Source organism: Centropristis striata, chromosome 20, assembly GCF_030273125.1.
Source record: "Centropristis striata isolate RG_2023a ecotype Rhode Island chromosome 20, C.striata_1.0, whole genome shotgun sequence".
Classification (NCBI taxonomy): domain Eukaryota; kingdom Metazoa; phylum Chordata; class Actinopteri; order Perciformes; family Serranidae; genus Centropristis; species Centropristis striata.
In genome coordinates, this window is record NC_081536.1 from 4,537,841 (window position 1) to 4,553,515 (window position 15,675).

Consider the following 15,675-nt stretch of genomic DNA (forward strand, 5'->3'; position numbering starts at 1 on the left):
TCAGGAAATATGTTCTCAGTGGAAACCATCTCATTTGGTTCTAATTAAATGACTCTGCATTCTCATAATTAATATGAACATGATTCAGTGAGGTTATGACAATGAATGATGATGATGAAAAGGCTTATGTGTTTATAATAAGCATTCATTAGATGCAATGTACCTTTCTCGCTGCCTTGCCTCCACTGGCATCTTCCCGTCGTCGCCCCCAGGCCTCGGACAGACTCACAGTCTCCTCGCTGTTTGTTTTCAGCACAGGGCAGAAACTGCTGGCTCTCCTGACTGGCCTTCTTTGCTACATAGAACAAGTGCCAAAACACACATCAGCAAATCTTTACAGGACATGTGGGAGAAGGGAAAACTGTTGAAGAGTGTATGCACATGTGTGCCTTGTGGTGGTGTTGAATTAGTTAGGAAATGAGACACAAACTGTGTCCTGAATAGCAGAAAGTGATCACTGTATCCAGAGAAAAGTGAACTAACTTTAGCCTCTAAAAACATCCTGTGTGCACTTCACTACAGATTAGGGCTAGGCGATATGGATAAAAGCTCATTTTTAGGCAGAATGGCGATCTACGATATATATCTGCATTTTAAACAAAATATGCAAAGTGTTTAGTTTTAACTCAACGCCACAAGAAATCATCATCAACCTGTTTTATTCAAAGACTTAATCAAATTGAAAACTGTCCACCTTTTGAAGCAATTTCATCAGATTCAGATGCTTTTCATTTGCAATCCGAAATCTGAAAAACCTCCAAATTACAGAACCGTTGTTTTTTTTTCTTAGGAACTACAGGTGCATCTCAATAATTAGAATATCATAGAAAAGTAAATTTCCAGTCGTTCATGTCAAATAGCCCCAACCAAGTATTGAGTCATATAGATGGACATACTTTTCAAAGGCCAACATTTCCATATTAAACATACTTTTTAAAATTGGTCTTTTGCAATATTACATTTTTTTTTGAGACACTGAATTTTAGGTCATCATTAAATGTAAGCCGTAATCTTATAATTATAATTAGAAGAAATTAAATAAAGTAAGACATGGATTGTTTCATTCGGTGTGTAATGGATCTATATAATGTGTTATTTCCATTTTTTGAACCGAGTTACTGACATGCAAACTTAAACAGAGCTATCCTACAACAAGATAAAGCAGGAAATGTACATGTAAACAATTTTTTTTTGGATGGCCAAAATAAGTTTTGCTGCTGCTCCTGTAGCTAATACAGTTACTGTGGATAAGCAGCTCTTCAATAAATCAAAAGTATCCCTCTAACAGTAGCAGCAATGGTGTTTACTTCTGAATTCAACTTTTAATTGTAAAAAATGTGTCATTTCTTCCTCAAATATTAGCAAACAAGTAGTGGTCATAAGTTAAGGCAACATCAAAAGATATTACATATCGGTATGGCGGTATTATCTCAACTATATATCCCTTTTAAAATATATCGCTATAACTCGTAATACCAATATACAGCCAAGCCATTACATTTACATTTACATTTAGTCATTTAGCAGACGCTTTTATCCAAAGCGACTTACAGGAAGAGAAAACAACAAATCAAGGTATAGTGCAATAATAATTAGTGCATCAATAAGTGCTAGTGACAATTCTTTGAGGAGTAGAATTATCGTGTGGTGCTAGGAAGAAGATGCTCTCTGAAGAGCTGGGTCTTCAGGAGGTTTTTAAAGGTAGAGAGGGGCCAGCCCTCCTACAGATTAGGAAAGTTTGCTACAGTCTCACCTTCTCCGTCTAGTATGATGTGGATCTGTGTGCTGGCCTCCAGCGTTGTGTGCTCCTCCAGGGCTACAACCAGGTACTGCAGGTCCTGGCACTCGGGCCTGCGCAGCACCTCCGAGTCGTTGACGTAGAGCAGTCCCCACATCTCGTCCGGGCCCTGGGTGATGCCTACCGCGGTGTAGCAGGACTGCACCTCAGCTGACACGTTCTTATCTGGCACCTCGAGCCGGTACGAGACCCTGAAGCCATCAAACTGTTGGCAGTTTTCCACACACACTCTGCCAACCTGAGAGGAGATGGGACAAGAGATTAAAAAGTTTAAAAACGGTAGTTAATTTAAGAAGAAGCTTGGCATAATGAAAACATCATGATGGACAGTTTATCCTGCCCTGTGATTGCACTTTTGTTATCAATTAATTTGCATTTGGCTCCACATTTTGTTGTAGTCGACACAAAACTGTTTTTCAGTGACATGTTTGGTCATTTAAGATGATTTCGTGTTTTTCTCACACATATGTCTACAGGTACATATTACCCTATTATAATGTGTAGTGTATATTAAATATTATAAACGTATTTTCTCAACATTGTATTTCAACATTATTCTCGACTTTGTATTTCAACTTTTTTCTCTAACTTAATAATGATTTTTTTTTTCTGGCCCTAATCCTCTTCCGTAGAATTCACCCTACTGATTAATGAACTTCTGTTTGTTTTTGTTTGTTTTTTCCTGCACCAGCAGGTGGCAGTCTCTCAGTATGTTTCAGAGTGAGTCAACACTTTAGTACTGATGCCTCTATATGATCGACATAGGCGACATGACATGACATACCTGTGCATAAGCAGAAGCTCTGCGTGTCAGCGAGAACATGTGTGTGATGTTAGCGAAGCGGATCTGGACGGGTAAGATGGTGACGTTGAAGTGCAGCAGCACTGTTCCCTCCAGACCGGGGTAGGTGGTGTCATTGACCAGGTAGTCCAGCTGCAGGGTGGCGTTCTCAGTCACAATCAGGTTTCTCTTCAGCACAAGCTCTAAAATCAAGGAAACGTGAATTAAAAACTGCAGGGTTCATTAAAACTGATTGTATTAGCGCCTGCTTCCACTGCTACTTACGGTAGTCGTAAACGGTCTCTCGTATTCCTCCAATAGCTGCCTTCTTTTCACTAAAGGTGCCTTTTATGTCAAATGTTTCCTTGATCCATCGGTCAGTATTGAGCAAGGTCCCCACATACTTATTGTGAGTCTGGTCTATGGGGTAGGTGGAGGTTAAATCCCTATCAAAGACAAACAAAGCGCCAAAAGAGCCACCCTGGGGGGAAAAAAGTGAGACATTTTTTTAAAGATAAAATTCAACAGTGAATCTGTAAAACAGTCAAAACTGATCAGCTCTGTCTTTTTTTATTTATTTTTTATTTTTTATTTTTTATTTAACCAGGGAATATCCCATTGAAATTAAGAACCTCTTTTTCAAAGCAGCCCTGGCCAAGAGGCAGCAAACACAGAATACAGTTACATATTTATATAACATACAGACCTTAAACACGTCATGAGAAACAAGTGCATGTTATGGAATTGGCCTCAATAACTCTTAGTTTGGATTTAAAAGTGCTCAAAGAAACAAATTCAGTTAATTTCCATTCTTTCTGGCGCATATTCCATGCATAAGGTGCAGAGTAAACTTCTTTTTCTTCTTCTCTTTCTTTTCCTTAGTGAAACAATTCATTGAATAAGCAAACAATTAAAAATGAATATCTTATTTACTTATTTATTTATTCTTTTGGCATTGCCTCTTGTAAAAAATGCATAAATGTGGCAGGATGAATTGAATATGTGATGAAGCTGTTAACATTTGTAATTTCATAACCTGCAATAAAGTAATAAAAAATAAAAAAACAAATGCCCTTTTACCCAACTCTTCTTTCTCACAGTAATTAAGCTGCAAATGTACGAAGGCAGCAGTCCCAATATTGCCTTATAAATGAAAGTATACCAATGGCTAGCCCTTCGAGTGGCCAGAGCAGGCCATCCTACCCGAGAGCAGCTATTCTCAACCTTGGGGTCGGGACCCCAATTGGGGTCGCAAGATGATTTCTGGGGGTCGCCAAATCCTTTTGGAAGTCAGCTCTGTCTCCACTGTGTTAAAGTGTTCATGTGTTAATGTGTTTTTGGTCACTTAATGACTTTTTTTGGTCATTTTGTGTTTGTTTTTTGGTCATTTTGTGTCTTTTTTGGTAATTTTGTTTATTTTCTGGTCATTTTGTGTTTTTTTTTTTGTCATTTTGTGTCTTTTTTGATCATTTTGTGGTCAATTTGTGTCTTTTTTGGTCATTTTGTTTCCTTTTTTTGGTCATTTTGTTTCTTTTTTGGGTGATCTGAACTGTCCGTGTGAGATTCTGTTCAGTGAGCGGGGGTCATGGACAACATGCGTGTTAAATTGGGGGTTGCGACTCAAAAAGGTTGAGAACTACTGCCCGAGAGTATAATTCACAATGGTGAGTGGACATCTTACAGTTAGTAATGAACCTCAAAGAAGCATCTCTCCTTACCTTTGTCCGATTGAAGCCGATGATAATATCCGCCGTGTCTGTTCCATTCACGTACGGTGCGTTATCGTCCTCGTCGTTCACAAAAACATCCAGAGAAGTTTCCACCTTGGTGATGAGTGTTTCTGTCCGGACTGTGCAGACCAGCAGGAGTCTGTAGCATTCGCTCTCCTCGCGGTCCAACGGAGCCGTCACCACCAGCTCCGTGGTGTTCTCATTTACAGCGAATGGCGCCGGAGTATCTGTAGGCAACAGGAAGAAAAACTAGAGTCAGGTGTGTATGAGCTAAGGTTATAATAGTTTTGGATTTTTCATTAGTTTTAGTTTTAATTTCGTTGTGAATTTTTGTTTTCAAATTCAGTTAGTTTTAATTTGTTTTTAGAGTGAGTTTTCTAGTTTTGGTTTAGTTATTAGTTTTTGAAAATGCTTAGTTTTAGTTTAGTTTTTATTAGTTTTAGTTTTTTTGTAATGGGCTATGTGTTGGGTGCGAGATTCAAATAGATCATAATAAATTTTGCCTTTATTTCCTTTGGTTTATCATCTCAGCCCCAATAAGGTTATTAACTCTTACAGTTCAGGGTGTTTTGAATTTTGGTTCTAGTTCCCAGTCTCAGTAAACATATTTACCATGTGTTGCATGTTCAAATAGAAACACTGAATTATGAATGAAAAAAGTTGACAAAATCTAAGGACATTTTCACTTTAATTTTAGTTAGTTTTAGTTAGTTTTGTAACCACGCAATACAGTTTCAGTTACCGGTAGTTATCGATTTTTTTAAAAACTCTAGTTTTTATTTTCATTTCAGTTAACGAAAATGTTTTTTCAATTCTAGTTTTCGTTATTTCGTTAGTTTTTGTTAACTATAATAACCTTGGTATGAGCAGAGGCGGAATGTAACTAAGTACATTTACTCAACTGCTGTACTTAAGTACAATTTGAGGTACTTCTACTTTACTTGAGTATTTCTACATTTGTAGCTTTATACTTCTACTTCACTTCAAGGGCAAATATTTTACTTTTTACAGCTTTGGTTACTTTTCAGGTCGAGATTTAACATGAAAACATGATCAATTTAAAGTGATTAGGCATGTTTTTTTAATTAAACCACATAAAGTATATTAAATAGTTAAAATAAGCCCTACATTGACAACAGTAAAGCGCTGCTTACATAAATGCATCAACAATAACAATCTAATAATATATTTAGAATATATAAAACAAGCTGAGTGGGTCAATTCAGCATAAAGAGTACTTTTACTTTTAATACTTTAAGTACATTTTGATGCTGATACTTTTGTACTTTTACTTGAGTTAGTTTTGAATGCAGGACTTTTACTTGTAGTGGAGTCAGTGTAGTATTAGTACTTTACTTAAGTAAAGAATCTAAATACTTCTTCCACCACTGTGTACGAGGTATAGTCAGCAAATATACTGAGTCAGAGATGGTTTATGTTTGATTTAAAGACTGGTAACTTATGCAGTTGTCACTACTTGTGGCTATAAGGTAGAGTAATGCAATGATAGCATTTAGCTGAGATACTAACAATATACTCCTTTGACAATTTTTTGCATTCGCAGAACATTGGAGTTTAATTTTTTTTTTGAGACACTGAATTTTAGGTCTTCATTAAATGTAAGCCATCATCATTATAATTAGAAGAAATGAGAGACATGAGATGTTTCATTCTGTGTGTAATGGATCTATGTAATATGTTATTTCCACTTTTTGAATTTAATTACTGACATAAATAAACTTTTCTATGATATTCTAATTTATTGAGATGCACCTGTACCGACTTTAGTTCCCCCATGCAAACTTAAACAGAGCTATCCTACAACAAGATAAAGCAGGAAATGTACATGTAAACTCATTTTTAAAATAAGTTTTGCTGCTGCTCCTGTCCACAGCAGTACATTGTTTCCCTGCTAATACACTAACTGTGGATAAGTAGCTCTTCAATAAATCAAAAATATCCCTCTAACAGTAGCAGCAATGGTGTTTGCTTATAAATTCAACTTTTGTTGTTTTTGTTGTTGTATTATTTCATATTACAGTGTCTCTCTTTAAGGTGTCTAACTTGCCACATCAGTAGCCATTTTTAAAAACAGATTAAAAACCTATCTTTTCTCTACAGCATTTGGTTGAACTGTGTGCATGTGTGGTTGTGGGAGTGGGTGCACATGAGTGAGTAAGTAAGTGTGTATGTGGTGAATATGGAATAGCTTGTCTACCTGCACTCTTCAATTCATTTGTAATTGATTTTTGTTAGTTTTTTCTGTTTTTTGTTGTTGTTTTTTTTAACTGTAATTATGTGTATGCATTGTGAAGCACATTGAGTCTGCCTTGTGCATGAAATGCGCTCTATAAATAAAGTTGAATTGAATTGAACTGAATAACCTGATTCCACATTGTAAGAGATGGTGTAGTTTGGGCAGACGTTGAGTCTGGTGAGACGCCTGAGTTGCCGTAGGGCCCCGGGGAACCTGTTCTCTGTGATGTGGGGATTGGAGGTGTCTCTGTGAGGGAAGCAGAGCTCCTTCATATCTGTCTGAGCACACTGGGGCATCGTGGCGTTGACAAAGTCCAGGGTGATCCGAGGGTAGTTTCTGGTGCACAGGTTCTTCTTGGTGAAGTTAGGTAAAACCATGACATGCACGAACAACTTCTTCACAGACCATGAGGGTTGATCTGAAGACAAAACGAAAAAAAAATAGTAGCGTTTTAATCTCAGACAGTGCTCTTTTTGATGGCCGAGCTCTTTTTTTTTTACCCAGTAAGCAATTACATTACCATCCTGAGGGGCAGAGACCTGAACATGGAGCCAAAGCATTATTAGTATGCAAAGAGCATAAACGTCAGGAAGCTAATTTACTCTCATGTGTACCTGGCACTGAAAAGAAGCCATACATTACCAATAAAATGCTCGCATCAACTCACATAGCGAGGCGAAGTCGTTCTCTTCCAGGGTTTTGTTCAAGGACAGTATTCCAGTGTTGACGTCCAGGTTGAACCAGGAGACGTAGTTTGGACGTCTCAGTGTGCTCGTCCAGCACAAGTAGAAATGTGGCCGCTCAGAGTCGCTGTCCAGCATGGCGTGGACTTGCAAGATGGGCGTCCCTGCCAGCTGGCCCACATACACAGTCTCAATGTACTCATTCTGAGGGAAGTACAGCCCTGTTGCTCCTGCAGAAAGAAGACATAAGCAGATGTTTAAAAAAAAGCAGGCAGCCAAGTGAATCTCATGAGAATCTGGTTATATTCCTCTTCAAGGAAAACATTGTGATAACTGAAAATACGGCCTCAGAGTGCTGCTGAGACCTCTTATTACAGAGCAGTTATCAGACATCTCTTTCTGGATATTTACCTGTGGGAACAATACACACTGACAATGCTGTCTGGCCACTGAATGGAAATTAACACATATGTGACAGGTTCAGTTTTTCTCCCCTCCTGTGATTCATCTTTCATGTCTCCCGTTAGCGGAAATTGAAAGGAGGGCTCAAATGACACTTATGCAGCTCTTTTAATGAATTTCACATACGGTCAATAACATGTGGTTTCCGATTCTCCTTGTGTTCACCTTGAGAAGTTTAATTACGAGGGATAACATGATATGGAGGAGAAATGAATCATTACCTGCCAGAAGGGGGTGTGTATGTGTGCATGTGTGTATTGGGGGAAATCCATAAAGAGCTACAGCAGGCTGCGTGTTTTACAGGAAAGTGGAGATGTGAGTGTTCCTCCTGTAATTATATCCCTGTTGTGTTCCTCTTTGACGACGGTAGGCGACCATTTAGGGAACGCACTAATGTCATTAGCAGACAGCAAAACTAGATTTTCTATTTCTGTTGGTGCAGTTGAGGCCTCGGCTCTGGTTTCAGACATTGATTTAATTTTGCGGGGGTTGGATGACAGGAGGCCGAGCTGATGGATAAAATGTGGCCGTCCTTCCTGAAGGATGGAGATACACTCTCGGCTGCAGCCCGGTTTTTATTAAAAGTGTTCCTGAGACAAAAACAAACAGCAGGCCACTTGTTTGTTAATCCTGCTGGGAGGGTGGGAGTCAGTTTCATGACTCAGATTTTAGGGATGATTTTCCATTTTGCTAAATTTATCACAAACTAAATTAGAACCGTTCCTGTTCATGCTTTAAAAAGTGTCTTGAAGGCTTTTTGCTCTATCTCGCAAATCATTTTTTTGTAGGTATTAGGGGTGTTATATACAATATAAGATAAGATAAGATAAGATATGACTTTATTTATCCCGCAGTGGGGCAATTAAGTTGTCACAGCAGCTCAAGAAAAAGACACATACAGTCATGGAAGAGAGACAATTTAGGAGCTGATATCTAGCCATTTTCCATTCCACTTTTCTTGATAATTATTTTGGTTATTATCAATAAAACCATGGAAAATGGCTAGATGTCAGCCTTTAAATTTAACTCTGATGAGCTATTGTTGTTGTTATCATTATATTTGTTCAAAGAAATGTACCTTTAGTTGTACCAGGCATTAAAATGAACAAGAAATTGAAGAAAACAATGTATTTATTTATTTATTTATTATTTATTTTTAATATTTTTTTCATGACTGTAGATATAGAAGACAGAATAATAATATAAAAAATAAGACATATACATACATTCTATACACTTTCTATACATACATTTCTGCTATTTGGCATTTATTATCAATATATATTTTTTGTGTTTTGTGTTTGTGTGTTTTCCTGAAAGTACTTTGCATTTTACAGATATTACACATTGGAGAAAATATATTTCAGCATGTTAAATAGGTTAAATAAGTTGTTGCATGTAGTGGTATAACTATTGATGAATAAATATATTTGAATATATGCAGAGATATACACAGTAAAGTATAAGTATTAATGATGAGTGTGATATTCAAAAAAATGAAATGTTCATATAATGTCAATAATATATGTTATAATAGCCTGTAAGTAATCCAGTGCCTCTTAAATAAACTCTGTTTCTTTCTGTTCTTTCCCTTTCAGTTCATCTGGCTGCCTTTTCACTATCCATTAACTATAATTGTTCTTTTTGCACGCTTTTGCACAGTCATTGTTAGAGACTCTCTCCACCACCCTTCACTCATATTTTGAGTATAATTCATTTGCCATAAAAAATGGCATCATGACAGCCCATTAGGTGTATGGATCGGATAGAGGCCACCCAAAATGGTTTTCTTATTGTGCTGCTGTCAAAAAAGGATCCAACTGCTTGCTACGCATTTTTTCTAATGGATTTGTTTGTATGAATATATCTTGCACAGAATGATGTCATTTTCTAACATGACATGTATCTGTTGTTTTAAGCCTGTTTTTAACTTGTCTTTGTAAAGAACTTGCTAACATGTGTTTTGAAAAGTGATCTATAAATAAAGATTATTGCTATTAGTATTATTATTGCTCCAATTTTCTTTAATTTTTTTAATTTTTTTTGCATGTTTCAAAAAGTTCATTCAAGACAGGGAGAAAACTTAATGCCCTATTTTAAAAATATTCTCAGAAAGACAAGATAGAAGCATGAAATAAGACAACAAAATAAAATAAGAAGAATTACATTCTGTCATAAAAGCAGTCACTGGAACAACTCATTCATCATCATCCTTTAACTATTATTTCTGAGTTTTGCTGGGTGTTTTGGCCAATACCTAAAATTTAAATCCAACCCTATTTCTGAGGGACGTCCCACTTTCAGATAAATAAAAAAAAAATCATCCTAGCAAGCAAAGGATGTGGTATTTACCCACAATAAGATGACCTGATTGAATTGTCTGTGTTTGTTTCCTGAGTTGCATAACACAGGATGTCATTTAAAAATGATCAAGCCGTAGACTTCTAACCAGCCCAAAGGAGCACGAAAGGATAATCTAAAGTTTCCTCTCGAGTAAAAACGATGACGCACGATGAGGTTGTTTGATCCCTCTGTGCCTGAAACATTGTACTTTTTCTAATGTAATTAAATAGCACCGTGTTACAGGAGATTAGAAGGAAGAAAAAAATGGATCAATTGTCTTATTATAGTAGTTCAACATTAAATAACACCTGTTAAACGTTAGAAAGAACTTTTAATAGAGTAATAAGAGTTTAAGGAGCAAAATAATACAGAGAATGATGGTTTTGTGTGAGAAAATATAGGAAGTATTGTACTTTTCCTGCCTGGAAACTCATGTTTGTCTCCATCTGTGTACCTAAAATGGCCATTAGAGGGAGCTATTATCTTACTGACACAGGCCCAAAGAGTGGAGAACTGCAGCTTAATCATCATCATCATACATTATTAGACTAATGGCTGTATTAATCTGCAAAGATGCTAAAGATCCTGGATTAAATTTGATCTTCGACAAGCTAAAAAAAAACCCTCCTTCTTTCTCTTCAGCCCTTTATCAGATAAATAAATAAGATTAATCTAATCCACAATTATCTTACACATGACACCAGCATGAATCAAACAGAGCAGATGACAGCAGCTCTGCAAATAAAACCAGAGAGTCCAACGTGTTAACCAGCGGGAGCCGAACACATTTATGAATGCTGGCTTTGGCTGGGAGCCACCGTGGCTGGACCCCACGCAACACAAATAGTTTATATCATTCAAAATTCAATTTCTTTCCAGGACCGAAGCCAACAGAAAGCAAGCAGTTTATATCAAAACTAATTAATTGGATGGATCGAGCAGACCTCTCCTTAGGTCTGTGAAGCCATGATGAAGATTTTCCAAAAAGCATGACTCACTAGCTTTTCCTAAATGATGCACGAGAATGACGGAAATTCAGATAGTAACGACATTTCACGTCTTATGACCATGCATGGATAATAAGAGCCTGATCCATATGGGATATTTTTGATTTTGGAAGGGAAAATTAACAGATTACCTATTAGGGATGGGCGTTTGGAAGAAACCTGCCAACTGGAGCATCTATAACGTTAACGATCAATTAATCAATTAATCGCATACTCCAGTATGTATAACAACATGCATACATGGGCAAAATAAAATATATTTATACAGTACTATGAAAAAGCCTTTTTTCGATAATGGATGCTTTTATTTTGAAAGGACGAAAAGAGACGATACTGTAAAGATAAGGTCAAGGAGTTCAATGTTTTATGTTTTAGCCCCCGAAGAGGCATAAGGTTAGTTTTTTACAGTAATTTTGCATATTTAAATGTGTTATTGTGTTTAAATAAGTTTAGATAAAATTAAACCATTAAACAGTAATTCATGCTAGCAAGGTTTGATACAGGAAGCTAGTTTTCTCCAATTAATACTCTTTTTTTTCTGTGTTTTATAATTGTTATCGCAACTTTCAGTTTGCAAACTGTAGCTTTATCCAACTTAATTCTCAGCTCATTGGCTTATTGATACTGATATGCAGTCATAGATACAATTAAAATAAAATAAAAATACACAGATTGATTCAAAATTCCACTTGATCGACCAAATTCTTAACAACCATTATTCGATAATTGATTATTTATTCCTATTACCTATCTTCGACCAAACAGCAGCTTTTATTTCAAATCTCTGCCTTAGGAACACTGACAAATATGATTTTCATATTATGACACATGCATGGACAATAAGCTGTTTTTGGGACCGCATTGACCTCCCATAACTCAAAGTGTGTAAACATCACCACCACAAGCAGACCTTTTACAGCCCTCAAACACCTATAAAACAGATGCTTAGCCGCCATATACGGTGTCATTTCTTCAAAAGCCGGAGTAACTAATTTTGCAAACAAAGCCAGTGTTTGAACAGGAGGACTCTTGTAGCAATCCATGTTTACAATAGATATCATGTACTGCTGAGTGGATAGTGAAATTGAACTCGTACGTCTCTTGTTTGGTGAATAAAACAACAACAATGGAAAAAAAACCTCTCAGCCGTCTGCACACGTATGGCAGTTTTTAGAGTTAATTACAGCCCGTGTCAGTTTTGTCTCATATTTTAACTGCGGAAGGACAAAAAGGACACGAGCTCATCACAAAATCTGAAACCATGTGCTCAGTGAGCCACAGACCACGGCGTGTCTAGGACTGGTCAGAGCTGATAGGGTGGGACGCCCTCTCCGTCGTCCCAGACAAAGACAGGAACTCAATTAGCTCAATGCGTGCTTCGGCTGATAGATTTACCAGCTATGAGCTCATGTGCTAGACGAAACCCACAGGCGGCCTCTGCGAACGTCCCTCTAAGTCTCAATGAAACAAAACGAGGGTCTCCCACCCAGACGTCCTCACCGAGCATCCTTGTCAACAGCATGGAAGATCAGGAAAAAAGTGACCCGGCTGCTGCGTGATTCATTCCCTCACAAATCTTATTTGTAGACTGTGGTGAGAGCTCAGTCCAGTCAGTGCCCTTTCTTTCCCCAAGGTCAACGTGCGCTGCATCTGTCCCTGGTAACGACCCATTGGAAAGGCCGTGTATCTGGCAGCAGACCGATCAATAACCGTACTAATCAACAGTGATGCTGATTGTTTTCCACTGATGAGACAAGCGGGGAGAAAGGCTGATGGCTGCATGTGTGCAATCATCTCCGCTGCACATAATAGGGACCCACGTGTTTAGCTGCATGGCCACAGAATTATTACATCTGCTGCACGAGTTTCATTTCACAGCCACAGTTTCTACATTTTGAAATCCTCTTTAACAAGGTAGCTGCAGCCAGCAGCATTAAGGATCATCTACCCAGTTATATCACGGTGATATTAATACAATAAATATCATAATCGCTGTGAAACCTCATCATGATTACTTTGCTTGCAAAGACGTAACAGTTATGGGAATGGTTCTCTTCAAGGATTCAATTAACTAAAAAGCTGCACATTGAGCTATAATTCCACTTATGAAAGCTATTATTGATCATAATGTTTGGAAATCTCTCCCCCTTGGTTTCCTGCGAGCCAGTATGCGTGATTGCTTCGTCATATCCAGAACCTAGATTTAATATAGTCCTGTCCTGATTGTGATGCTTTCAATCTCAAAAACAATGAGGAGTAATAAGGAAAGAGAGTCATTTCCTGTTATGATGACACACTCATCAAACTTTTCATCAGAGTAATATGATATCTGATCACAGTTCGGAGGGGGTAGTCAGGCTCCAGGTAGATTACTCAGTTTACCGCGATGCATACCGTAACATAATAATCAATTACACCATAGTGTAATCCAATTAGCCCTCTAGGAATACAAGAGCTGGGATCCAATGAACCATGTTCATCAGTCATCAAGAAATCTAATAGTACATCTCCTCAGGGGTTAGCTGCAACTACAAATTCAGTTTAAGAATTCCTGTGGGAGCAACAGTGGCATCAAAAATTGAACACGTGGTACATCATGGACCGAGTTTGACGCAGTAATCATTAGGCTGCTACGATAAAACATCTCTATCCTAATCACAGCGGTGGTAAAAAGCCATCAGATTTACCGACATCCACACAGTAGTAGGAAGAGACGATAGCTGCCTGCAGTAAAATACAATAAAATCCTTTTCATAGTAAAGATTTCACAAAGGTTTCAGCTTAATGGATGACTGATTCAAGGGCTTTCTGACCCAAGTTCACTTTTTAAATTTCTTATTTTCATATTCTTTTTTTAATTTGCCAGGATAAACATCGATTACTTTGCATGAAAGCGACAGCCATGCTAGCTGCTCTGAGGGGCTGTCCTAATGCAAAACACTAATGTCTGTAACACTATGCTAACATGCTTAATTGTTTATTTTAGTATCAGTAAATGTCTTTGTCTGTGCACTTCATTTATTGTCTACTTTAGTGTTAGGATAGGTTTGTCTGTATTTGTTGTGCCTGTGCACTTTTACTGTTTACTTTAGTGTTAGAAATCTTGTTAAAATTGTTAAAAACTTAATTTCGAGTCCTTTGTATGTCTGCCACATGTAAAGAATTGACAATAGAGCTGACTTTTGACTTTGACTTAAAATGACAGTGCTGACACTGTGATGTTGAGCAGACTTAACATTTGCTATGCCCACCATCGTAAATTAGCAGGCTAGCATGCTAACATTTGCTAATTAGCACTAAACACAAAGTACTTTGTCATGGGAGTGACTTTAGTTTTGCAGGTATTTGGACACAAACCAAAGTATTGGACAAGTCAGAGGGTTGATCTAATAATGGCGTGGTACAAAATGTAATGGCAATCAACTCAATTGTTGTTGACAGTCGAAAGACGGTTTAAAAGAAGTAGGGATAGACACCATGATGTCCCCAATTTGTTTGTGGGCTACCTTTTTGAAGTCTAGCCATTAAAAAGTATTGGTATTTTGGAACCAGATATGTATTTGGATGAGAGGGTAGACCTGGGGAGGAGGATGTTATTAGCTAGTGCTCGCTGGCTAGCTTGGTTAGCAAGGTGCATCTGTAATTCACAATAAACATCTGACTCTTTGGAGTGTCTCTTCGTGCAAACGAAAGCTGAACAAGGCATTTTTTGACAAACAAAAATGTTACATTTACCTCTGATAAGATAAAAACACACCGTGAAAGAGTCAAAGTAACACACAGTGCATCGTCTTAGCAACTTGTGAATCAAGAGTCTGCCCCGCCCTGAATCATAAGCTGCTTTACCGTCTATTTTACTCTGAGTGGGACCAACATTATAAAAATAAACACAATGCTGTATTGAAGAAGACTTGAAACCAGCAACCAGCAACAAACTCATAAGGAAAATCTTTACTGAAGTAATAAATCAAGTGAGAAGATGCATAATTCTCTCAAAGACTTATATATATATATATATATATATATAACATATAATATACAATTCGACATCGTTTTACAACCAGTGGAGTCGCCCCCTGCTGGCCATTAAAAAGAATGTAGGATTAAGGCACTTCCACAATCAAAGACACATTGACAGAGCAACATTTCTATCCTTTGAACTACACCTCTAGCATGACTAAAATCAGACATAGATATACCTTTATCTTACTGTATCAAGTGGTCAGTGAAATAAAAATTTTAATTCCAATAAATTAAATCTAAAGTATATGCCATTGAGGCTGTATTTTTTCACTTGTGCTTTAACAATACTGAGTGTAGTATTTTACAATCATCAAGTCTTTAGCATGTTTAATCTGAAATACCATGCAGGACCTAATGTACAAAGAGCACTGTTGAGATGAGTGGTACTTTTAGCTACTGACTGCTTGTTACCACAACAGGTTTAACAATGAATCTGATGGATTACAGTATGGAAACAAAGAGAGGGCTGTTGCTTTATGGCAGAGAGTGGTGCACGCTGATCCTCCAGTACAAATGGAAGTGAAGCTCTCAGAGTTTCTGGCCCTGGCAGGTGATGGAGGGAGTGAAAGGCTGGGTGGAAAAATAATGTCC

General features: G+C 37.5%; 1 protein-coding gene across 1 annotated transcript in view; it reads right to left on the reverse strand.

Annotated features, from left to right (window-relative positions):
- The window catches only part of ret (ret proto-oncogene receptor tyrosine kinase), a 31,255-nt gene that overhangs the window by 11,238 nt on the left and 4,342 nt on the right, over window positions 1-15,675 (reverse strand). Inside the window, exons 2-8 of the mRNA XM_059359869.1 lie at window positions 7,234-7,479; window positions 6,694-6,984; window positions 4,298-4,536; window positions 2,865-3,060; window positions 2,583-2,782; window positions 1,754-2,036; window positions 164-295 (exon numbers count right to left, since the gene is read on the reverse strand). Coding sequence (XP_059215852.1) covers window positions 164-295; window positions 1,754-2,036; window positions 2,583-2,782; window positions 2,865-3,060; window positions 4,298-4,536; window positions 6,694-6,984; window positions 7,234-7,479 — 1,587 coding nt within the window. The remainder of the gene's footprint in view (window positions 1-163; window positions 296-1,753; window positions 2,037-2,582; window positions 2,783-2,864; window positions 3,061-4,297; window positions 4,537-6,693; window positions 6,985-7,233; window positions 7,480-15,675) is intronic.